The sequence below is a fragment of the Rutidosis leptorrhynchoides genome, chromosome 3 (genome assembly GCF_046630445.1).
Source record: "Rutidosis leptorrhynchoides isolate AG116_Rl617_1_P2 chromosome 3, CSIRO_AGI_Rlap_v1, whole genome shotgun sequence".
Lineage (NCBI taxonomy): Eukaryota > Viridiplantae > Streptophyta > Magnoliopsida > Asterales > Asteraceae > Rutidosis > Rutidosis leptorrhynchoides.
This window is the reverse complement of record NC_092335.1, coordinates 614,305,977-614,333,556: the sequence shown is the minus strand read 5'-3', so window position 1 is coordinate 614,333,556 and position 27,580 is coordinate 614,305,977. Positions and strand designations below refer to the sequence as shown.

General features: G+C 32.8%; 1 protein-coding gene across 1 annotated transcript; it reads left to right on the top strand.

Annotated features, from left to right (window-relative positions):
- Positions 1–24,481: 24,481 nt before the first annotated feature.
- LOC139898899 (uncharacterized protein At4g08330, chloroplastic) lies at positions 24,482–26,991 on the top strand. The gene is made up of 2 exons (XM_071881696.1): positions 24,482–24,745; positions 26,521–26,991. The coding sequence occupies exons 1-2, from the start codon at positions 24,633–24,635 to the stop codon at positions 26,915–26,917; spliced, it is 510 nt and encodes a 169-aa protein (XP_071737797.1). The 5' UTR covers positions 24,482–24,632; the 3' UTR covers positions 26,918–26,991.
- The last annotated feature ends 589 nt before the right edge of the window (positions 26,992–27,580 follow it).

Here is a 27,580-nt window from a genome sequence, read left to right as displayed (position 1 = left end):
CCGTCCTGTTGTAAAGGAAAGCGTTGAACAAGCAACTGTTAAGGCAATGTCCCGTGACATGCTTTTAATTATGGTCTATATCGTGTCGGATGCAATTACTATCCTTTGTAGGAGCAATAGTAAAGATCACCTATAGTTTTTTGGTCTGGCACAAGGTCCTGTCTTCGACCATGCTATGCAACCACCGTTCTTACGGTTGACACCCGATTTGGTCCAGGTGACCTAATGAATTCTGGTGAATTCTTAGAATTTTACGTTCAATGATAATGAACGCATTGAAAATAGGTTTTCAGAAAACAAATCGGTTTTAATTTGATCAAAATATTTTCTCGTTCAAGCTCGAGTTTAGATATCATCGAATTCCATGAGTTTATAATTCTCAATCTTTAAAGTCAATCTCAAGGATTGAGTAATATCAGGCTTAAAAGCTGATTTTTAATCTTTAAGGAGATTATCCTTTCTGGGGGTCTGATTCATTAGTCTTATCAAGCTAATTTTCATGGTGCCCTCCCCATTTTACGAGACAGATCCTCTGTTAGGATAAATCTGACCACTTGGCGACCCTGTTTGATGCTGAGGTCCGTGGATATCCTGCTGATTTTAGTGATGACTTTTCTAGATTTTTCGTCAACCTACAGCTGGTATGGACGATAACTTCTTGACCTAAATCAAGAAGCGCGTGTCTTTTTAGGAAGACTTTACTTCCTTTTAATGATGGAATTGATTCATCGTGTAGATCCATCTCTCTTTCAAATATATTACAGTAAACCGGGTAAAATAGTTAATTTAGTCCAAAACAAAAGCACCTGCAATAAACTTTAGAGAAGCATGTGATAGATAGTTTTTAATTGAATAACTTGGTACATTCTCCCCACACTTGGCTTTTTTCATGCGTCTTTTTATATCTTAATAAATAAATTCAAGCGTTTTAGTTGTTTCTCAAATTATGTCCTTTTCGAGGTAACGATAATTTCGGCATTAACACCTAGTTTTATCGTTCATAAATATGTATAAACATGATTTTGAATTCATTTAGTTGAAATTTTTTCAAATTTTCATAAAATTTAGAAAATAAACCAAGTATAAACCCGAGAGAATTTATAACCCTTCCCCACACTTGAGATCATGCAATGCCCTCATTTGCATGAAATCTGACTATAATTATAAATTCATGAGGGTGATTAGTGTAGAAAAGTGATTAAGAATACCCAGTTTGTAATTTCAAAGCTCGTCGAATGATAGATGGTGCACCTCATCGTTCATTCCTTCTTGTTTTATCACACATGTTTTTCTTCAAAAACGGCTGCTTTTCTGAACTGTTTACTAATATTTGAAAATGTGTCTTTTACCCTAATCGTGTATTTTTATTAACGAGTTATGCACTAACCCGAACCCCTAATTTAACGTTAAGTGGGGTTAGACTTCCCCACACTTAGCTGACGACATGTGAAGTCGGTAGAATAAGTTCCAAGAATTAAAATAGTGAGCCAGTTATTTACATCTCGGGTGGTGTATAATATATCAGTGGGTTTAAAGTTTAGACCCACCCGATCGTCACTACTTAATTCTTTTCTAAGTGTAGCTTTTAGTAAATGGATATGTCTCTTTTCTGGTTCTTGGTCAAATGGATCAATATACACTGACATACATATTATAGGGTGGACAATTCCTAACATTTTCTTCCGTTCATTCTCGGGATCAAAGGTTTCACCTCTATTACCCAATTGGGTGAAATCCGAGGTGTCATTATCTATTACAGCTCGTAGTTCATCTTCGGTAGATGACTCGTCTATTGAGAATATTGGGTTGGAAGGTTGTGGAATGGTGAATTTCGGGATCGAAGTAGATTCTTCTTCATTAATGGTACTTATCGGTCCCACCATTTTGGTCTCGAGGGTAAAATTTTTAACGTTATTGTTTTCCCAGGAGTACCAATTTGTCACCCTTACTTCTTCTTCATCCATTGATGGATTGATGATTTCGTTGGTAGAGGCTAATGTGTCGATATGTTGTGAAATTGGTAACTCTGAATAAAAAGTATCATCGGGATAATTGGTGATTTCGGAGCTCTCGAATTCATCAAAATTCGATGATATGAGATTTTCTTGTACAATACTCCTCAGATCAACAGGTGTGTAGTCTGATAGAGTTTCAGCTTGCCTATTTACAAACTCCCTCATTTGTTCATTTTGAGCATCAAGTTCTTCGACTTTGATTTTCATATAATCTAAAGAATTTTCAGACACATAATTTTCCTCGTCCTCTGGTTGTTGAGTTTGGATATATTCTTGGGAATAATCCCAATTTGAATTGTATTCTTCATAATCATTCCATTCAGGTTCCGTGGGTGCGTAATTTTCCATAGGAACGTAATGATAACATTCCCATGTTGAGTGATAATCTCCACAGATTTCACAACCAGTTATTGTTTCGTCATTCGTGATCCAAGTTTGACCGAACGAATTATCATCAACGCCCGTTTGAGAGTATTGATTTCATATGTCATAAAGAGTTTCCAAAATATTTTTGAGATTTTCCATACTACACTTATTACTTAAATTTTAAATTAATAGACTTTTCTGATTTTGCCCACATTTCGAATAGCCAATAGATGCAGCAGGTAGCCAGGACCCTTTAAATCGGAAGCCCACAACTCGCCACTAACAAATCCAACTATTACTATGAACCAGAAAATTGGCTTCCATCAATTTAAAATTGCTTACAATTTTTTTTCGTCGAAAATTTAAATATTTAAAAACAAGTGCGTAGAAACGAAAAAGAAAAAAAAAGCACGTCGAAAAAAGTCAAAAAAATAATAAAAATAAAAATAAAAATAAGAAATAAAAAGGTCGAAACTTAAAGTCTAAAAATTATATCTAAAAAGTTGCGCCTAAAGTTCTAAAGGTAAATACAATTCTATTCGAAAAACGGCAATTACTTAAATTGGCACTAAAATCTATTACAAACTAAAGCGAAAAATGGCGTCGCAAAATTCTAAAGCGCCTAAATCTTAATTTTAAAGAAAAAGCACTTAAGGGATTTTATGGCAAAGCTTAAGAATCTAGAAATATAAAATTACTACGGCAAAATACTAAGTTTAAAATTAATTACGAACGAAAAATATACAAATGATTAAAGTATACAATTTATAAAAAGAGACAAAAAATGATAAAATTACTTATTTTTATATTATTATTTATTAAATGTATTAATTTATATATTAATAAAACTACTTAAAACTTAAAAATACAAAATCAATTTAAACTAAACTAAATATTAATTTAATTAAACCCTAATTAGGTTTAATAATAATAATAATTAATAAATAAAACCTTAATTTCGTAATAAATGCAGGCTAGGTTCAGCCTGTCAGATGCTCCGCGAGTGCGGATTCTTTCTGCCCAAGATGCTCCGCGAGTGCGGAGGTATGCAGATTCAGAATATGTTACAGGTTCAAAATGGTTCGGTTTTTTTTTTTTTTTACTTTTATATTGTTTTTTTTTCAAACTTAAATATAAATATATTTTTACAAATATATATTAAAAATATAGCGTTTCGCCAAGTCCCCGGCAGCGGCGCCAAAAACTTGATGTGTGCGAGGTGGGGTACGAAATACTAAATATTTTTAATACGAAATACGTTACAAATTACACAAGTTTTAATTATTTATTTACAGATGGGATATACCTAAACCTTGCTACAATACTATAGGCAGTGTACCTAATCGTAGAGTAGTATAGTTTTTAGTAAGTCCGGTTCGTTCCACAGGGAGACGACTTATTTTACACTATATTTTTAAACAATTATATTTGTACAAAATATATTATATATAGTAATAATATATAAAAGGGGGTTTACCGTTTAATGACCGGTTTGTCGATTTTATATTTTAAGTCACAATTAGAACCTAATGCAAAATATAAATGACGATAATTAAAGTAGCGAAAATTAAAATGCGATAAGAAATAAAATAAAGGAATTATGCTCAATTAAACTTCCGTAATCATGATGTTTGACGTTTTAACTTATTACCCTGGGTTAATTGTCCTTTGTCCTGAATTATTCGATAAGTCCATCTGGTTTTGTCCATAATAGTCCATCGGTCATAATTATAAAGTGCGAGGGTCTTCGCCAAATTAACCTTATACCCGAAGTCAAATATTCCAACTAATTGGGGATTCGAACTGTAACAAGGTCTTAATACTTTATTTAATGAATACACCAGGTTATCGACTGTGTGTAATCCAAGGTTTTAATATTTTGTTAACAATTACACCAATTACCCTTGAATGTAATTGATAATGCTAAAAACGAACATATATTTCATAGCATTATTCCTCAAGAAAGACAAGCTTTTAGTTGCAATTGTTCTATTTACAAGTGATATTCGTTTAAATAATAAAAGGTGAAGACAAAAGACAGATTCGACGAATTGAAGACGCAAACGACCAAAAAGCTCAAAAGAACAAAAGACAATCAAAGAGGTTCCAATTATTGATAAGAAACGTCTCGAAATTACAAAAGTACAAGATTCAAAACGCAAAGTACAAAATATAAAATTGTACGCAAGGACGTTCGAAAATCCGGAACCGGGACCAGAGTCAACTCTTAACGCTCGACGCAACGGACTAAAAATTACAAGTTAACTATGTATATAAATATAATATAATATATAATTAATTATATATATATTATATATATATTATAAACCGTCGGTAAACAAAGAGCCAAACTCCTCTGAGCTGTAAAAGTAACCTCCGCGACTCGCGGAGTTTGAAGGCAAAATTCACCGCGAGTCGCGGAGCCCCAAAAATCGAAAATCCCTATAAAGCCAACCGAATTATGATCACAATTCATAATCTTTTTCTCTCTTCTCTCATATATACGTAAAATATATATATATAATTTATATTTTAATTTTAATTTTAATCCTAATAATAAGGGTATGTTAGCGAATGTTGTAAGGGTGTAAGTCGAAATTCTGTCCGTGTAACGCTACGCTATTTTTAATCATTGTAAGTTATGTTCAACCTTTTTACATTAATGTCTCGTAGCTAAGTTATTATTATGCTTATTTAAAACGAAGTAATCATGATGTTGGGCTAATTACTAAAATTGGGTAATTGGGCTTTGTACCATAATTGGGGTTTGGACAAAAGAACGACACTTGTGGAAATTAGACTATGGGCTATTAATGGGCTTTATATTTGTTTAACTAAATGAAAGTTTGTTAATGTTAATATAAAGATTTACAATTGGGCGTCCCTATAAATTACCATATACACTCGATCGGACACGATGGGCGGGGTATTTATATGTACGAATAATCGTTCATTTAACCGGACACGGGAATGGATTAATAGCCACTAGAATAATTAAAACAGGGGTGAAATTACATTCAAGGGTAATTGGTGTAATTGTTAACAAAGTAGTAAAACCTTGGTTTACACGCAGTCGATAACCTGGTGTATTCATTAAACAAAGTATTAAAACCTTGTTACAATTCGAATCCCCAATTAGTTGGAATATTTAACTTCGGGTATAATAATAATTTGACGAGGACACTCGCACTTTATATTTATGACTGATGGACTGTTATGGACAAAAACCAGACGGACAGATTAAATAATCCAGGACAAAGGACAATTAACCCATGGGCATAAAACTAAAATCAACACGTCAAACATCATGATTACGGAAGTTTAAATAAGCATAATTCTTTTATTTCATATTTAATTTCCTTTATTTTATATTTAATTGCACTTCTAATTATCGCACTTTTATTTATTGTTATTTAATCGCACTTTTAATTATCGTACTTTTTAATTATCGCAAGTTTATTTTATCGCACTTTTATTATTCGCAATTTCATTATCGTTATTTACTTTACGCTTTAATTTAAGTCTTGTATTTATTTTATATTTTACATTAGGTTTTAACTGCGACTAAAGTCTTAAAATCGACAAACCGGTCATTAAACGGTAAAAACCCCCCTTTATAATAATAATATTACTTATATATATGTTTGTATTTTTATAAAAGTAAACTAATATAGCGTTGAGCTTTGTTTAAAAAAGATTCCCTGTGGAACGAACCGGACTTACTAAAAACTACACTACTGTACGATTAGGTACACTGCCTATAAGTGTTGTAGCAAGGTTTAAGTATATCCATTCTCTAAATAAATAAATATCTTGTGTAAAATTGTATCGTATTTAATAGTTTTTCCTAGTAAAATATAAGCTATTTTATATACACCTCGCATAACATCAAGTATTTTTGGCGCCGCTGCCGGGGATGCACTCTTAAACGCCGGAAGCGCAACGCTAATATAAAAAAAAAAAGAGGATTTTTTGTTTACTTTTATTAAAATTCGCTTTTGTAAAAATACGTTTTAAATATTCTAAAATATAAAAAGAAAAACAAAAATATAAGTATTTTTAAGATTTTGTTAAATATTTAAGTTTTATAAGTTTCTTTATTTTTATTTTAGTTTATAAAAAATATAAGTTTTATTTAAATATCTTTTATTTATATAAAAAACAGAAAAAAAATAAATAAATAAATAAATAAAGAAAAACGCGTTGAAATTATAAGCTGTCATCTGAATTTCTGAACCCCGCGACTCGCGGGGTTTTCTTATTAAATTACCGCGACTCGCGGAGGGTACCTGACACATGGACAGAAGCCCTAATTCAGCATTTATTACGGTAATTATTAATTAATTATTATTAAACCCTAACTAATTATTATTATTATAATTACTTTTACTTTTTATTTAATTTATATATTTTAGTTAAATTAGTTTAGTTAAATTGTAAAATTAATAGTTTAATAAAATAAATAATATAAAAATAATATTTTTATAAAAATTGTACTTTTTACAACTTTTTGTATATTTTTATATTTTGTTCATTTTTAATCGTTTTAGCGTAACTTTTGTATTTTTAGCTCATATTTAATTTTAAAATTAGTTTTTGCTATAGTCATTTTTACTCCTAGATTTTTAGGCTTTGCCGTAGAATTCCTTAAGTGCTTTTTCTTTAGACTAAGATTTAGATGCTTTAGAATTTTGCGACGCCTTTTTAAGTTTTAGTTTCTTTTTAAGTTATTTCCATTTGGGATTTAGTTTTTCCTGTAAGCTTTAATATTTTTAGACACCTTTTACTATGTATCAATTATCATTCCAATTAGTAATTTCAATTTGCGATTATAATTTTAAGTTAGTTGTAGTAATAAGGTTAGGTTAGTCAAGTATTTTTAAGTTTTTATAAGTTTCTTTTATTTTTCCGTCACCTTTTATTTTTCAACCATTTTTTCTTTTTCGACCTTTTTCGACGAACTCTTTTTCTTTCTTATTTCTCGCTATTCTAGTTTTAGGACTTAGATTTTTTTATTCTACTTCTTATCTAAATTTCTTAAAATTACGAAAATTTATTTTAAGTGGTTAAATAAATAGACATCAAAATTTTCTGGTTCGTAGTAATAGTTGGATTTGTACGTGGACCGGGTTATTGGAGCCAAACAGTCCTCAATTATATTGAGACCAAACGAATCCTGCCCCTCTGCTGCATCTTTTGGCTATTCGAAACGTGGGCAAAATCAGAAAAGTCTATTGATTGGATAACTTATTATAATTTTTCTTTCCTTTTTAAAACTAATAGGATATTCAGTGAATGCACCGAGCAAGACGTTCATCACCTTTTGTACGTTCACCACCTGTAACTAGATCAAGACATTTAGCAAATATAACCGCCGTTGATTTTTCTTTAGAATCGTCATCCAGTCGACCAAGTACTTCAGTTCAAATTTCCGATAATCCATTTTTTGAACCCGACCTCACAATTGAGAATCCGGAGAATATTCAGGAACGGTTCGTAGATCCTGAACCATTAAACTTTCCTCCGGAGCCACCAATAAATCAAACAAGTATTATTGAGGAACGAACTATTAAATCAGAATCATCTAGTGATACCGATTCAACAAATTCAATTATGGAGAATCTGGAACCTTTAAGTATGGAAGACCGAATGAGAGCTAAACGCACTGGCCAAGGTCACGCAATTACTCATCCAGACATTAATGCGCCAGATTATGAAATCAAAGGACAAATTCTACACATGGTGACTAATCAATGCCAATTTAGTGGTGCGCCGAAGGAAGATCCAAATGAACATCTACGTACCTTTAATAGGATCTGCACACTATTTAAAATCCGAGAAGTGGAGGATGAACAGATATATCTCATGTTATTTCCCTGGACTTTAAAGGGAGAAGCCAAAGATTGGTTGGAATCGTTACCTGAAGGGGCGATTGATACATGAGACGTTTTAGTTGACAAATTTCTTAAACAATTCTTTCCTGCATCTAAAGCCGTAAGACTTCAAGCAGAAATTGTTACGTTCACACAGAAACCAAATGAAACTCTATATGAGGCGTGGACAAGATATGGAAAGTTATTAAGAGGATGTCCGCAACATGGTTTAGACACCTGTCAAATAGTACAAATATTCTACCAAGGATGCGACATCACTACAAGAAAAGACATAGATATAGCAGCTGGTGGTTCTATTATGAAGAAAACCGAAACTGATGCTTACAAAATTATTGATAATACTGCTTCCCACTCACATGAGTGGCACCAAGAAAAAGATATCATTAGATCATCTAAAGCAGCTAGAGCCGATTCTAGCCATGACTTAGATTCCATTTCCGCAAAGATAGATGTTGTGGAGAGACGAATGGAGAAGATGACTAAAGATATTCACTCAATACGAATTAGTTGTGAGCAGTGTGGAGGACCACATTTGACAAAAGATTGTCTCAGTATTGAATTAACAATGGAACAAAGAGAGAATATTTCATACATAAACCAAAGGCCTGGAAATAATTATCAGAATAATTATCAACCGCCAAGACCAATTTATAATCAAAACCAGAATTATAACCGAAATATTCCATACAACAACCAACAAGGTCCTAGCAATCAACAAGTATCCAATAATACTTATAATCAGCAAAGACCTAATTTTCAAAACAAACCACCACAACAAACCGATGATAAAAAGCCGAATTTAGAAGATATGATGACGAAGCTAGTTGAAACTCAAACGCAGTTTTTCACGTCTCAGAAACAAACCAATGAACAAAATGCTCAAGCATTTAGAAATCAACAAGCTTCTATTCAAAATCTGGAACAAGAAGTAAGTAACCTAGCAAGGTTAATAGGTGAAAGAAAACCGGGAAGTCTACCTAGTGATACAAACGCTAACCCCCGGAATGAAGCAGCTAAAGCCATTACCACAAGAAGTGGTACAACACTTAAACCACCTGAAATACCTGTAACTTCTGATGAAGCCATTCCTATTCCACAAGAACCACAACCTGATCAAGATAAGAAAAAAAAACCGGTAGTTGAAAAGGTTAATGAAGATAACACAGTTAAGGATAAACCTTATGTTAAACCATATCAACCACCACTTCCTTACCCGAGTAAAATGAAGAAAGAGAAACTTGAAGCCGAGCAATCCAAATTCTTGGATATGTTTAAACAGATAAATGTAAATCTTCCTTTCATTGATGTGATTTCAGGAATGCCTAGATATGCTAAATTCTTGAAAGATCTAATTTCAAATAGAAAGAAAATGGAAGAACTCTCAGCTGTTACTATGAATGCTAATTGTTCAGCAGTGCTATTGAATAAGATACCAGAAAAATTATCTGATCCAGGAAGTTTCACAATTCCATGTTTTCTGGGTAGTCTTAGTTCAATAGAAGCATTGGCAGACTTAGGTGCTAGTATAAATCTAATGCCGTATTCACTATACGCTAAACTAGACCTTGGAGAATTGAAACCAACCAGAATAAGCATACAACTAGCCGATAGATCAATAAAATATCCTAGAGGGATAATGGAGAACATGCTAGTTAAAGTTGGTACTTTAGTATTTCTAGTAGATTTTGTTGTTCTGGACATGGAAGAAGATTCTCAAGTTCCTCTCATATTAGGAAGACCATTCTTAAACACGGCTAAAGCAATGATAGACGTGTTCGGTAAGAAACTGACCCTAAGTATAGAGGATGAGAGTGTTACCTTTTCAGTTGATAGAGCAATGCAACAACCACAATCTGCAGATGATACATGTTATTATAGTCAAACTATAGATGCACATGCAGAATTATTAGAAGAATTTCCAGAATTACAAGGAACAGGAGAATGTTCTTTAGGAGAAGGTAATGAACCAATTGATGAAGCTGAAATGTTAGCTACACTTATAGCTAATGGATATGAACCAACAACAGAAGAAATTCAAATGCTAAAAGAAGAAGACAGATATCGATATAAATCATCGATAGAAGAACCTCCGAAATTAGAGTTAAAGCCACTTCCAAACCATTTGGAATACGCTTATTTACATGGTGAATCTGAATTACCTGTAATAATATCGTCTTCTCTTACTGAAAATGAGAAATCACAACTCATTTCTGTGTTGAAAGCTCATAAACCAGCCATTGCATGGAAGATTCATGATATTAAAGGAATAAGTCCTTCGTATTGCACACATAAAATCCTTATGGAAGAAGGTCATAAAACGTATGTGCAACGCCAACGAAGACTAAATCCTAATATGCAAGATGTAGTTAAGAAAGAGATTATTAAACTGCTAGATGCAGGTTTGATATATCCAATTTCTGATAGTCCATGGGTAAGCCCAGTTCAATGCGTACCTAAGAAGGGTGGCATGACTGTCATTACAAATGAGAAAAATGAGCTTATTCCTACTAGGACTGTAACAGGATGGCGTGTATGTATTGATTATAGAAAATTAAATGACGCCACCAGAAAAGATCACTTTCCCTTACCTTTCATAGATCAAATGTTGGAAAGATTAGCCGGAAATAGTTACTATTGTTTTCTAGATGGATTTTTCGGATATTTTCAAATTCCAATAGCACCCGAGGATCAAGAGAAAACCACATTCACGTGCCCTTATGGTACTTTTGCTTACAAACGCATGCCATTTGGACTTTGTAACGCCCCTGCAACCTTTCAAAGGTGCATGATGGCGATTTTTCACGACATGATAGAAGAATGCATGGAAGTATTCATGGATGACTTTTCAGTCTTCGGTGATACATTTAAATCATGTCTAGTTAATCTGGAACGAATGCTAATTAGATGCGAACAATCAAATCTAGTACTTAATTGGGAGAAATGCCATTTCATGGTTAAAGAAGGCATCGTTCTTGGACATAAAATTTCAAAAGAAGGAATTGAAGTGCATAGAGCTAAAGTAGATGTAATTGCTAAACTTCCACATCCCACCAATGTTAGAGGAGTTAGGAGTTTTCTAGGGCATGCCGGTTTTTACCGACGTTTCATAAAAGATTTTTCTAAAATTGCCACTCCTATGAATAAACTCCTAGAAAAGGATGCGCCATTCATCTTTTCAGATGAGTGTATCAAATCTTTTAATATTCTTAAAGAGAAACTCACTAATGCACCAATCATGATAACACCAAATTGGAATCTACCATTTGAACTAATGTGCGATGCAAGTGATTTTGCAATGGGAGCCGTTTTAGGACAAAGGATTGAAAAACGATTTCAACCTATATATTATGCTAGTAAGACGTTACAAGGAGCACAAACGAACTATACAACTACTGAAAAAGAACTCCTTGCTATTGTCTTTGCTTTTGACAAATTTCGATCATATCTCGTTCTAGCAAAAACGGTGGTCTATACTGACCATTCTGCTCTTAGATACCTATTTTCAAAACAAGATGCTAAACCAAGATTAATACGTTGGATCTTACTCTTACAAGAGTTTGATATTGAAATCCGAGATAAAAGAGGAGCAGAAAATCTCGCCGCTGATCATCTTTCTCGTCTTGAAAATCCCGAATTAGAAGTTCTAAATGAATCAGCCATACAAGACAACTTTCCTGATGAATATCTATTGAAGATAGATTATAAAGAAATCTCATGGTTTGCAGACTATGCAAACTACTTAGTTTGTGGATTCCTTGAAAAAGGATTATCATACCAAAGACGAAAGAAATTCTTCAGTGATATAAAACACTATTTCTGGGAAGATCCACATTTGTTTAAAAGTTGTCCCGATGGAATAATACGCCGATGTGTATTTGGAGATGAAGCTAGTAAAATTTTAAACCATTGTCACACAGGACCAACAGGAGGGCATTATGGGCCTCAACTAACAGCAAGAAAAGTTTATGAAGCTGGATTCTATTGGCCTACAATTTACAAAGACGCACACCTTCTTTGCAAATCCTGTGATGCATGTCAAAGGGCCGGAAAAATAAGTCAACATGATGAAATGCCACAAAATGTCATCCAAGTATGTGAAGTATTTGACATTTGGGGTATTGACTTTATGGGTCCATTTCCAAAATCTCATAATAATCTATATATACTCGTAGCCATTGATTATGTATCTAAATGGGCGGAAGCACAAGCTCTCCCAACTAACGATGCACGAGTTGTAGTCAACTTTTTAAAACATCTTTTTGCAAGGTTTGGAACACCGAAAGCTTTAATAAGTGATCGGGGTACTCATTTCTGTAATAATCAACTTGAGAAAGTTCTTAAAAGATATGGAGTAACTCATAAAATCTCCACCGCATATCATCCACAAACAAGTGGACAAGTTGAAAATACCAACCGAGCTTTAAAACGTATTCTAGAGAAAACCGTAGGATCAAATCCGAAGGAATGGTCCATTAAATTGGAGGATGCACTCTGGGCTTTTAGAACAGCCTACAAAACTCCAATTGGAACCACACCTTTTAGACTTGTTTATGGAAAAGCATGTCATCTTCCAGTAGAAATTGAACACAAAGCATTTTGGGCTTTGAAGACATGTAATATTGATTTACATGAAGCCGGACGTCTACGATTAAGTCAACTAAATGAATTAGAAGAATTAAGACATGAAGCATACGAAAATTCGTTAATCTATAAAGAAAGAACGAAGAAATGGCATGATAAAAGAATCAGAAGTTCAAAAGAATTTAAAGAAGGAGACAGAGTTCTTCTTTTCAATTCACGATTCAAGCTATTTCCTGGAAAATTGAAATCAAGATGGTCTGGACCATTCATAGTCAAAAGAGTTTTCCCATACGGAACGATAGAATTAATAAATTCACATGGGATTGAATTTAAAGTTAATGGTCACAGAGTTAAACATTACATACATGGTCCGATGGAAGTCGACAACGAAGTTAATCACGATTTCGACACCACAGCTAACTAAGTGTGGGGAGAATCAAGTCTTTAAAGGATAATATGTATTTCTGATAGAGTTAGATTGTCTGTTTTCGTGTAGTTCTCGAAAATGGAACCCGAATGGTCTTTCCCTAGCAGACCCTAAAGAACTAGTCTTCTCCCCCCATTCTGAATTTTTATTTTTTTTAGGTTTTTACAAAATGAAGACTGCCTGTGAACTAAACCATGGTCTAATGCTACACGCTTTGATCACTAAAAGAAATAATGACATACTACCGAGTGAAATAGTATCAGTAATCAGAGAAAGAATGGACGGAGTTAGAAAAGAATCCAGATGCGAAGATAATAAGTTACAATTTGGTAAAGGAAAATCAAAATCCGCAGCGAAAAGAAGAGCACGACACCTAGAACGATGTCACAAATGCGGAAAATGGTCACATGGAGGTAAATGTTCCAATAATCAAACCTATTCAAATACCGAATTTGTTACTTTATGCAGAGACGGACCGTTCATATGTTTAGAAGAAAAGACACTGAATGCTCGAGGTTACGCCTATGTAGCCATGGAAAATCAATTAAACCGACCATCTTATGAATGGGATAGATCATATAACTAAGAAATCTATTCCACAGGTATGTCTGTACAGTTTTTATTTTTATTTTTATTTTTAACCTTTTGATAATAAACGCTAATTTGTTCGCTAAAAAGTATTAAATTGGTATTGAATAAAATTAGGTTTGGCGACCGAAATTATTGATATCATTCAAAAATTTATTACATCACTGCGAAATTTAACGCTTATTCTTAAGGTATAAATATCTTTAAACAATCAACCCAAAATATTTCAAAAATTCGTCATGAGTTAAATTAGGTCTTGGAACCGAAATTACTTTACCGAAAAGAGGGGCGCATATTTTTGATAATATTTGATTGAATAAAGTGGGATAAAAAGAAAGAAAAAAAAGATTTTTAATTTTATTTTTACCATGTTTTTAAAATTAATATTTAAATCTTAAATTAATATTGTAAACTTTGTAAAAACAATATGTTTAAAATTGTAAATATTTGAAAAATTAATATAAGTTTGGTATGAATTTATAATATGAATTTTTAAATTAAGATTGGTGTGAATTTTTAATTTTTAATTTTATGCATTTCAAATTTTAAGTTTGGTGTGAATTTTTAATAATAATTTTGAATTTTACATTTAAGTTGTGTGAATTTAAAAACAAAAATTTACTTTATCTCATTAAGTTAAGAATATGATTTTTAAAATTCGTCGTAAGTTGAAGACTAGGTCTTTGAACCGAAATTGCTTTACCCGAGGGAGGGACGAAAACTTTTATTATCATTATTTTTAATCTTATTGAATTAGAGTATGCCAAAAACATTGAAAAAACCCAAAAATCTTAGCTTTTAAAACAATCGCTACAAAAAGACAAATTTTAAAATTTTGTCGAAGGACGGACTAGGACATCGATCCGAAACGACCTCCTCCTAAATAACAAGGGAAACAAAATTTTAAAATTAATTACTTAATTGTTTTAATAAGTTAATGATTAAAAAAAAAATAAAAAAATACCAAACTCCGCGACTCGCGGAGTTTGGAGCATATATTACCGCGACTCGCGGAGGGGTCGGAAATCAGAAAAAAAAATATAGAGCTGCGAACTGATCAGTCCACAACCTCAAAACCGAAAAACACAGCGAAAAAAGACTCCGAAAAACCACCCAAAAACACCCCAAAATCACAATTTTTAACCGTTAATCACCAAATTTTTTGCTAAAATCATGTTGAGAAGGATGCTATCTAAGAATTACTCAAGAAAAACGGTAAATTTCTACACCTAAACACCATTTAATCCGAAATTTGGTGTTCTTGAGCAAATTTTTCCCCAATTTGATTTTGATGCTTTTTAGTGTAATTAAGCTTAAATTGTTTATGTATTATGCTTGTATAACCTAGATTGATGCTGTTTAACATGATTAGAAGCCTTAAACTTCAAATTTTGAATAATCTAGGGTTTGTGTTCTTGAGCAATTTGGGGCTTTTTGATATAAACAGGTTATGGCCGATTTTTGTCATGAACAGTTGCTAAATTGAGTAGTGTAACATGTCTAGGTAGTTAAATGATCCAAACTTTGAGCCTAAACATGATTTTGAGAATTAAAGTGGACTTTTTCAAGTCTAAAATTCATGAACTTGATTTTTGAAAGATAATGCCATTTGAGACTTGTTTAATTGCTAGTAATGATTATTTTGACATGTTATTTGAGTTGAATGCTTATGAACTTGGCGAACATTTTCGTATATGCTTATTTGAAAAAGTGTAGATTTGATAAAAATGTGAAAATGAGCTTAAGTTTGATATAAATTGATAATGTCATTGTAATTATTTTGATTGATGATTTTGCTGACACTAATGCATATTTGGATGCACAAAAATTGTGTTTGATGTGTTTTGCAGAATGAAAGGGGTGAATCTTCATCCCAAGCCCGCAATGCTCCTGCTGAGAATTTGGAACAACAGGAGGTGGATAACTACTACAAGCAGGATATACCTCATCCAGTCATGACCTTTTCCGATATGCACTTGGAAGAGTTGCACCCGAACCTGAGATTTGACAGACTTTGGATAGATTATCCAAAATATCAAAGGGGTTTGCATACTCTTCATTCTAAGGTTGTTGAGGTACCGAGGGTCATAGAATGGGGACCCTTAGAAGCTGTAGAATTGGCCGGGCCAATTAGGGAATTACTTGTACAGAGGTATGGTAATTCTTCTTTTAATGACTGGGTATATTTATTCACCATACGTAGACCTGTATATAAAGTATGGTGTGAAGAATTGTTATGTAGTATAGAGTTGAATGATAGGGTAGCTAGTTTAACCGATCGTTCTTTTATTAGATTTTTGTTAGGCGGTTCGATGCGCCACATGTCTTTACTAGACATGGCTCAGGCTTTACGTATATATACGCCTGAGGAGTTAGCGTCTGCCGATTGTAGAGGATTGATACTAAACGGTAGAAAGATAGATGAAAATTTTGATACACACGGTGTGTGGAGTCAAATGACAAGCCATCACCGTTTCAAAGGGGGAAATTACTCTTATTTGGATATAGATAGAGCCGAATTAAGAGTGATACATAGGTTTTTAGCTAATTCGATTACACAAAGGGGTAAAAACAAAGAAAAGGTAAATGAACAAGATTTGTTTTACCATATGTGTATTCGAGACCCACAAAGCGCTGTAAGTATACCATATTGTGTGGGTTATTATTTATCAGCTATGGTTCGGGGGATGCGACCACATAGCATAATAGGAGGTGGTATTTTTATTACTTTGATTGGTGAATATCTCGGTGTGGATATAAGTCGGGGGGGATTATTACTAGAAGAGCCGGAACCCCGCGATACTATAGGTTTAAATGTATACCATGGTGCGAAAGTTTTGAAAAGGCGAAATAACGCCGCAGTACGATACCATGGTAGACATCCACAGGTGGAGAGAAACCAGCAGCAAGGTAATGTAGGAGGGGGGAATGAGATGCAAGAAATGCATAGGTTTATAGCTTCTCAGGAATACGAAAATGCTAGACAGAGAGCATTTGAAGATTGGCAAGTTCATCAGAACCAAATCATAGCTCATTGCCAACATATAGGTAGAAACTATATTCCTACACCGAAACCCATCTTCCCTCCTTGGTCTATAGAGATGCAGCCACCATATCCTACGTATGACCCTGCCGAAGCATTCTATAGCACCTATGGTTATGCCTGGAACCCCTATTGGTACCAATATCATCCTTAGTTTACTTATTATTTTTATTTTGTAATTTGTAATTATTGATACGTTTAATACTTTTGTTAATATTGTAATCATTTTTATAATTATCTAACTTTTATTCTTAGATTTTAATAATTTTTGAATGTGGGGTAATATACCAAACTTCAAAAATATGTATATATGTTTGCAGTTTATCTTATGTACACAACAGGGTAAAACAACGCATTTTCAAAGACTGGCATTAAGTTCAGCAAAAGCAACTAATTTTGACGACAAGATGCAAAATATATGTGAAATAACAACAAGACGGAATGAACAAATGATGTGCACCATTTATCATTCAGCAAACAAACGCCAATATATTTGGAAACTTTGGTAAAATTTAATCATTTTCACACAAATCACCCTCAATAATTTAAATTGTTACTGATTTCTTGCAAATGAGGGCATTGCAAGATCTTAAGTGTGGGAAGGGGTTAAATTCTTTCGGATTTTAAAATTTTTATTTTATACACTTGGTTACCATTAAAAATACTAGTAAAGCAGTAGTTGTATTAGAATCTAGTGCTCTCTGATAATAAAGAACAGCCCTGGTCTTATATACTGACTACCCAATTCTAGTAAAATTTTTCAAAATTTTCAATTAAATGAATTCAAAATCATGTTTATACATATTTATGAACGATAAAACTAGGTTTTAACACCGAAATTATTGTTACCTCGGAAAGGACATAAATTGAGAAACAAACTAAAATGTTAAAATTCATTTAAAATGGAATAGAGGACGATAAAAAGGAAAATAAAAGCCCAGTGTGGGAAAATTTACCAAGTTATCTTAAACATATGTCACATATATCTGTAACAAATAACTGAAAATACTTTTGCTTTGGACTAAACTAAACTGTTTTACCCGATGAAAGAAAAGAAGAGATGGATCTACACGATGAATCAATTCCATCATTAAAAGGAAGTAAAGTCTTCCGAAAAAGACACGCGCTTCTTGATTTAGGTCATGAAGTTGTCGTCCAGACCAGCTGTAGGTTGACGAAAAATCTAGAAAAGCCATCACTAAAATCAGCAGGAAATCCACGGACCTCAGCATTAAACAGGGTCGCCATGTGGTCAGATTTATCCTAACCATGAGAAGGATTTATCTTGTACAATGGGGGGGCACCATGCAAATTAGCTGGATAAGACTAATGAATCAGATCCCCAGAAAGGATAATCTCCTTAAAGATTAAAAATCAGCTTTTAAGACTGATATTACTCAATCCTAGAGATTGACCTTAAAGATTGAGAATTCAAACTCATGGAATTCAATGATATCTAAACTCGAGCTTGAACGAGAAAATATTTTGATCAAAATTACAAATCGATTTGTTTTCTGAAAACCCTATTTTCAATGCGTTCATTACCATTGAACGTAAAATCCTAGGAATTCACCTGGAATTCATTAGGTCACCTGAACTAAATCAGGTGTCAACCGTAAGAACGGTGGTTGCATAGCATGGTCGAAGACAGGACCTTGTGCCAGACCGAAAAATTATAAGGGTGAGCTTTACTATTGCTCCTACAAAGGATAGTAATTGCGTCCGACACGTTATAGACCATAATCAAAAGCATGTCACGGGACATTGCCTTAACAGTTGCTTGTTCAACGCTTTCCTTTACAACCGGACGGTAGTTTGCCGAAAGGTAATATACGGAACAAGTAAACTGGACGTGTTGCTTTCCTAATACAAGGTTAGCAAGTGGGTAACACAAAACCATAAGTGTTGAGCTAAAATTTTCAAATCTGAAACCCACCAAACCCACAAAAATATTTTGCAAATACCGGTAAAGGGTTGTTCATGAAAACTTATCTAGGGTAAAAACTAGATTTAATTTTCAAAAGATCAAATGTTTTCATAAAGATCCAATTTCCTTAATGGATCTAAATTTTTATAGTCATGTGGGACTGTAAACCATATCGTTACTACCATTGTTTATACCACCTTATAGAAATCACTGATGTACAAAGTGTGAAGAATAAAGAAGTGATTCTAGTATTTCAAGACAATATTGCTTGAGGACAAGCAACGCTCAAGTGTGGGAATATTTGATAATGCTAAAAACGAACATATATTTCATAGCATTATTCCTCAAGAAAGACAAGCTTTTAGTTGCAATTGTTCTATTTACAAGTGATATTCGTTTAAATAATAAAAGGTGAAGACAAAAGACAGATTCGACGAATTGAAGACGCAAACGACCAAAAAGCTCAAAAGAACAAAAGACAATCAAAGAGGTTCCAATTATTGATAAGAAACGTCTCGAAATTACAAAAGTACAAGATTCAAAACGCAAAGTACAAAATATAAAATTGTACGCAAGGACGTTCAAAAATCCGGAACCGGGACCAGAGTCAACTCTTAACGCTCGACGCAACGGACTAAAAATTACAAGTTAACTATGTATATAAATATAATATAATATATAATTAATTATATATATATTATATATATTATAAACCGTCGGTAAACAAAGAGCCAAACTCCTCTGAGCTGTAAAAGTAACCTCCGCGACTCGCGGAGTTTGAAGGCAAAATTCACCGCGAGTCGCGGAGCCCCAAAAATCGAAAATCCCTATAAAGCCAACCGAATTCTGATCACAATTCATAATCTTTTTCTCTCTTCTCTCATATATACGTAAAATATATATATATATAATTTATATTTTAATTTTAATTTTAATCCTAATAATAAGGGTATGTTAGCGAATGTTGTAAGGGTGTAAGTCGAAATTCTGTCCGTGTAACGCTACGCTATTTTTAATCATTGTAAGTTATGTTCAACCTTTTTACATTAATGTCTCGTAGCTAAGTTATTATTATGCTTATTTAAAACGAAGTAATCATGATGTTGGGCTAATTACTAAAATTGGGTAATTGGGCTTTGTACCATAATTGGGGTTTGGAAAAAAGAACGACACTTGTGGAAATTAGACTATGGGCTATTAATGGGCTTTATATTTGTTTAACTAAATGAAAGTTTGTTAATGTTAATATAAAGATTTACAATTGGGCGTCCCTATAAATTACCATATACACTCGATCGGACACGATGGGCGGGGTATTTATATGTACGAATAATCGTTCATTTAACCGGACACGGGAATGGATTAATAGCCACTAGAATAATTAAAACAGGGGTGAAATTACATTCAAGGGTAATTGGTGTAATTGTTAACAAAGTAGTAAAACCTTGGTTTACACGCAGTCGATAACCTGGTGTATTCATTAAACAAAGTATTAAAACCTTGTTACAATTCGAATCCCCAATTAGTTGGAATATTTAACTTCGGGTATAATAATAATTTGACGAGGACACTCGCACTTTATATTTATGACTGATGGACTGTTATGGACAAAAACCAGACGGACAGATTAAATAATCCAGGACAAAGGACAATTAACCCATGAGCATAAAACTAAAATCAACACGTCAAACATCATGATTACGGAAGTTTAAATAAGCATAATTCTTTTATTTCATATTTAATTTCCTTTATTTTATATTTAATTGCACTTCTAATTATCGCACTTTTATTTATTGTTATTTAATCGCACTTTTAATTATCGTACTTTTTAATTATCGCAAGTTTATTTTATCGCACTTTTATTATTCGCAATTTCATTATCGTTATTTACTTTACGCTTTAATTTAAGTCTTGTATTTATTTTATATTTTACATTAGGTTTTAACTGCGACTAAAGTCTTAAAATCGACAAACCGGTCATTAAACGGTAAAAATCCCCCTTTATAATAATAATATTACTTATATATATGTTTGTATTTTTATAAAAGTAAACTAATATAGCGTTGAGCTTTGTTTAAAAAAGATTTCCTGTGGAACGAACCGGACTTACTAAAAACTACACTACTGTACGATTAGGTACACTGCCTATAAGTGTTGTAGCAAGGTTTAAGTATATCCATTCTCTAAATAAATAAATATCTTGTGTAAAATTGTATCGTATTTAATAGTTTTTCCTAGTAAAATATAAGCTATTTTATATACACCTCGCATAACATCAGTAATCCACCCCTATTTTAATGAGTCCAGTGACTATTAATTCATCCCCGTGTCCGGTCAAATGAACAATAATTCGTATTTATAAATATTCCGCTCATCGTATCCGATCGAGCGTATGTGGTTATATATAACTATGTCAAATTGTAAATCTCTATATTAATCAAATATAAAGTCCATTAATAACCCATAGTCCTATTTCCACAAGTGTCGTTCTTTTGTCCAAACCTCAATTATGGTCCAAAGTCCAATAACCCCGTCTTTAATATTTAGTCCAACATCATGATTACTTCGGCTTAAATAAGCATAATAATAACTTAAGTACGAGACATTAATTTAAAAAGGAGAACATAGCTTACATTGATTATTTATCGCGTAGTGTTACACGGACAGAACTTCGACTTCAAAACCCGTAATTAACCCTTTACATTAACTAAACTAATCTAATATAAAACTAAACTATATTATATATATTATAAATATATATAATTATATATATAAAAGAGAGAGATCGATTGAATTGGTGTTGTAACTCGGCAGAATTCGTGGCCTTTTATAGGCAGATTTTGAAACAGACAGCTCCGCGAGTGCGGAGTTTTTACCCTTTACAGCTCCGCGAGTGCGGAGATTCGGATTCCAGCTCACCAAATTTTGGATCCTAGCTTTGTCGACATATTTATTATATATATATATAATATATAAATAATTTATATAATTATTTATATATTATATTTTATTCTTGTGCATAGTTGACTTGTAATTTTAGGTCCGTTGCGTCGCGCATTTACGCCCGGTTTATGTCCCGGTTCCGGATTTTCGAACGTCCTTTCGTACGCGTAGATATCTTGTACTTTGCGTTTCGCGGCTTGTACTCTTGTAATTTTTAGACGTTTCTCATCAATAATTTGAACCACTTGAATTGTATCTTGTACATTTGAGCTTTTTGGACGTTTGCATCTTCAAATCGTCGTTTTCGCCTTTTGTCTTCGCACTTATTAATTTAAACGAATATTACATAAAAATAGAACAATTGCAACTAAAAGCTTTACATATTGGAAGGATATTGCTACTAAATATATGTTCATTTGGAGCACTATCAACCCATTTGAATAATTCATGGATATACCCGTTCTAAATGGGTGAAAATCGCCACCTTGAATAAATGGCCAATTGGTAATAATTTACTCCGTATAAGTTTCTACATTCCTCCTATCATTTTGGTATCGAATTTTTAGTAAGTAGAGCGTCCCACAGCCACACATTATATGTATTAAATAATTAAATCATGTTGTTGTTTGTTTTTTTATTAGACTATCTTAATAAATACAATATAATTTTACGTATTAGTTCAGTACTTCGTAACCTACTGTATGATTAGTTTTAGCAATTAAACCGAACCGAAAGGATTGAAGTGGTCAAAGAAATTTACCTTCATAAATCAGTGGGACGGGTCTTTCCACGGAGCCGAACCGAAAAATCTTGGAACCGAACCAAACCGAACTGAAATTATTTGGTATGGTCATCGGTACACCTTTTTGCTATAAAACGGGACTGGGGACGGAACCGAACCGAATTAGTTTGGGACGGAACCGTACCATGCACATCCCTAATCCTAGCCATTTTTAACTGAAGTTCTCTCCTTTTACTAAGTAATAAGACTATTGACCAAAACGTCAATTTTTCAAACGAACTATAAGAATTCGCCATCAAATAAAGAAAATTGCTAAAATGCCATGCGAACCATGCGACCTTGCAACTCGGCGACCATGCAAACTCTAGGTCCTGCTTATCCACGCCATTGTCTGGCTTTGACGCATTGTGGCAAACACCTTCATTTACGAAGGTAGGAAACCGCATTAATTAAAATTATTTGTATTTATGGAATTATTTAAATTTTTTAACTGTAAAAAATAAAAACTAACTGACATACATTCAATTTCTTAATTTTTCTATTGAGCTATTACTTAATATTATACACGGATTCAATTAGAAAACAGAAAAAGATAATAAAAAAAAGCACTATTCCATTAGGCTAAATTCGTAATTAACTCTAATTCATATTTCAAATAAAATCCTCGTTCGTGCAAAGCGTGACGGAATTTTAAACATTTGTTAATTTCTCATTCGACCATGATAAAAAAATATCGTATTGAAGTGACTGATCAGTCACCACTAACATGCAAGTAACCTAAGTCACTTCTTGTGCTCTAATGGCTTCGAATAAATTAATTTATTAAAAATTGTTAAAAAAAATACAAAAAAGAAAATAGCGACCACAAGCGCCCTGTGACCTTACAAACAATCACAAATCAAACTAGAACCTACAAATCAAAAAAGTGGTGGCAAACCAAGGACAACCAACGACACACCTAGACCAAGACATAAAACATTCTTATTTCTAACAATCATCTTTACTTGAAAACAAGAGTTATCTAGTATAGTTATACTTAATAACGAGTTTGGAGTGTGCGGAGTACACATACGTCCATAAGAATTTATTATACTGTTGTCCAAAAATAACATGCAAGTGACATACCTTATAATTATTTGTATTTATTAAAGTAATAAAAATTTTAAAATATTCAAAATATATACTAATTGACTGACCTAGCTTTTATTCCTTGATGTTTTTTATTATCTATCATTACTTGATATTCATATTTCATATGGTGAAACCATGGTATTCTCTTTTCTCTCAAATAAAAGCCTTGTTAAACGTAAAGGAATGGTAAACGTTTGATAATTTCTCCTCCGACCAGGATAAAAGATCATATTGAAGCGGCTGAGCAGTCACCACCAACATGAAAGTGACTTAAGTCACCATCTCTTGTGTAGTTGTGCTCTATTGGAATAAATTAATTTATTAAAAAGTTGTGTACTAATATCAATTTATAATGAATCTATTAATTTATAAAGAATGATAAATGTAGCCCTTTACTGGTACGTTTAAGCATACTACAAATATTTTAATTCTCCATTATAACTCACAATTTCCATTAATAAATGGTTATAGCAAATTTAAATAAGGAATGTCAGATTTAAAAGGAAATATTTATATTTATACTTTACAATTAATTTAACCGAGCCTGTAAATTCAAATATGGTAAACTTAAATGTAATTTTAAAAGTTACCTTTAACATTCTGTTAACTTATTTGCAGTATTTTAAATTGTAAATAAGGAAATATATAAAGATAAGATGCTTAAATGTAGTAAAAACTACAGTACTATATTTAACACAATCTTTATCTGTAGTTATTTTGTTTCAATCACATGGGCCCACGCCACGGCCCACCACAAGACATATTAGTAGACATATACGCTCCGATCAATCGGTTATTGTTTTACTTCTTTTCAAAACGGTAACATTAACATACATATATTCCACCACTTCCAATCAACCAGCCGCCGTCCCCCCAATCGTCTCCGGTGATCAATAACCAATTTTCTTTTATTCTTTATTTTACCTAAATTATATTATACGAGTAACTTTTAAATTTAGTATTTGTATATTGTATATGGATATCTCTAATTCTAATTCTAATACTAATGGTACCTATATGAACAAATCTAATCACAATACCGCCTCCTTCTCCTTTTCTGCTACTTCCCAGCGTGACGTCATTTACAGGTCCCTCTCTTTACTCTCTTTATTTTTATTCGCTATCACTGTAGTTATTAATCATTCATCGGTTTGCTTTTTCCTTCTTGTAATTAGTTGAAGTTATTTTTTTAAAGAAGTCAACTCTCATCATGTCTATTGTTAATTAAATTATGATTGTGATTTTAATTCGCTTCTGGAAATTTCAAATGGTTTAGAGGCAATAATATAATAATATTAATTAAGATTAAGATTAAGATATTAAATAAAAATACTAATATAAGATGCTTAATGGTTGCAAGTATTGTAGATTATGTGTAAATACCTACCATTATTAACAAATTAGGGTGAGTTTATCCCATCAATTTAATTACTTAATGGTATGGTATTAGAGATAGTAATACTTAAGATAACCGCATGTCTAGTTTCTCGTGTTTGATCTATTTTAATCCAGTCCAATGTTATTACGAAAGTGGCTAAAGCTATCGAGGGCTTAAAGCAAACTTACAAATTAGGGTGTTGGATTAAATTTAATACATATTTACAAGATCAATTATAACCAACATCACATAGTGGTAAGGCATTTGAGAAAAGGTTGAAACTGGTCGGTGGCGGTAACACAATGAGGGTTGTGTGGTGTACATCTTTTAACAAGCTTATCATACGTATAATCATGGGCTGTGGTGTTCCGTGACACCACTAGTTTGATGTTTTTTACACAGATGTTCTTCAAATTGCATAAGTCACCACTAAATTTAACCATAGGACACCATATATTTGTAGGATTTATGGCCTTTGGAGGTAAACAACCACTAGATATGAAGAGTATTGTGTAAAAATAAATCAGGGAAACTTTGAGTTTTGATCCTAGATTCGCCACTACGTATAATGTTGAGATTTAGCAAGTATTTTGTCATCCTAGCTTAGGTTGCCTACATCTAAGTCAAAGGATTTGCGCACCCTGGTAACCTGAATAGGGAAAATATCCTCCATAGATGAGTTCTGTATACTATTTTCAGTGAATGATCTTTAGTTAAATCAAATTTATAAATTATTAGTTACTCTGTATTATACATTTGTGTTGTAAATATAGGTAGCTTTATCTCCAACACAATATATTTTTTGTTCTTACTAATTACTATACATTAGGTTAAAACAATTATATTTTTACATTTAGCATCAATGACTAGTATGTACTTCTATTTTAAATTGAAATAGATAAGTATAAAATTTCATACAAGTTGTATTAATCAAATATATGTTGTAGTTGAAGTATCTTAACCTCAAGTACTATCACAATATATGATTGAATTGATTGAGCCGGCCTGCTTTCAAAATTTGATGATAAGGGCACAAAGTGAGTGAAAATTTTAATTATGAAAGCAAAAAGAGTATCCTCTTATAGATCCGATTAGCATATATCAGAAAACATATAATTGAAAAGTTTAAATCTTCGAGACTTAAAGACTCTTAAATATGGGTTAGGTTTGTTTATGCAGAACAATATTAGATTTTTTCCTTAGAGAATTGAAGTCCTATAACGTAGATAAGTGCATTCGCTTATAAGTTGGTGAAATTAGAAAAGTTATTAGATAGGCTCTAACAAATCTAAAATTTGTTAGGGGATGTAAGTTATAATGTGGAACAATTTTGAATTTTACATCTTAACCCTCTAAATAAGCACAATTAACGTTCCAACTTTAGGAAAAATGTAATTTAAGTTTAGAAATGGCCTGTTGAATGTGAATGTAAGTGTAAAGGTTTATGTTGGATTGAATCTCATATTCCATAGTGGAATTGTGCAGATGTGGATCTTGTGGATATGACTTGAACTTGAGTTCATCTGCACGCAACACCTCAACAATTGGTTCCAAATACGATAAATCGATAAAATCAGGAATGATATCATTCTTTTGCGTAGACGAGAGTAGATTCACTCAAGTAGAGGTGTTTCAATGTGTGCCATATTTCATCTCAAAACACTTGTGGGGTTTATTCCATAGAAAAACTAAACTTTTGTGTCGAAAATGTAATAATCACATTGGAGATGCCTACAACGATGCTCCCTCGTCGTACCCTCTTGTAACAGAAGGATCAGATTCAGCCTCGGGAAGCGAAAATTCTTCGTTCAAAAAGTACGATATTAGAATCCGAGCTGTGCAACCTTCTTCATCTATGGAGCCTGATATACCACTTGTGTGATAAATGTATATTTGTTCTAATTTTTTTCAAGTGCAAATATATACTTCCCTATTTGTTGTGATGAGTGTTAAGCTGCATATTGATGTTACTTGGTTACTTTGTTATCATTAACATTATGTCATTGACCTACTAAGTTAAAGTTATGAGTTTAAACCTCTAATTAACTACTGACATGTATATATAATAACCTCAGCTATAGTCTTCCAAATTTGTCACTCAATCTCTCGCCACATAGCCAAAGGCCATTCCAAAATTTAGTGTTTGCTCCATCGCCAATAACTTTAATGAAAGATGAGCAGAATGGAACACCAAGGGCTTCGATGTAATTACCTGCAAAAATAATATTTGACCACATGATACCCACATAGCAAGCCGCGAAGGGGTGTTGCGAAACAGACCACCATGTGATCTATATAAGCTTTTAAATATCTTCACCTATTAGGTGTCGGTTTCGTTAAAAAACCTCCACCACCATTTGCCCAAAAAGACCAAAAATTTTTCTTTCGGTGAACTCTAGTCAAATTATTTTTCTAGTGTTCAGGTTCCCTTCCTCATGGAAGAAGGGTGTTTTCCCACTTGACACATGTCATTTTATTTTTTGAACACGAACCCCACTCCTAAAAAAACAAGGCAGGGCACAAAAGATTGATAAATAATACAACA

What these genes read in the sequence shown, in the direction of transcription:
- LOC139898899 (XM_071881696.1), top strand. Translation starts at nt 24,633, where the DNA reads ATGGATATCTCTAATTCTAATTCTAATACTAATGGTACCTATATGAAC. An exon ending in CAGCGTGACGTCATTTACAG is followed by an intron (nt 24,746 to 26,520) that starts GTCCCTCTCTTT and finishes GGAATTGTGCAG; the next exon opens with ATGTGGATCTTGTGGATATG.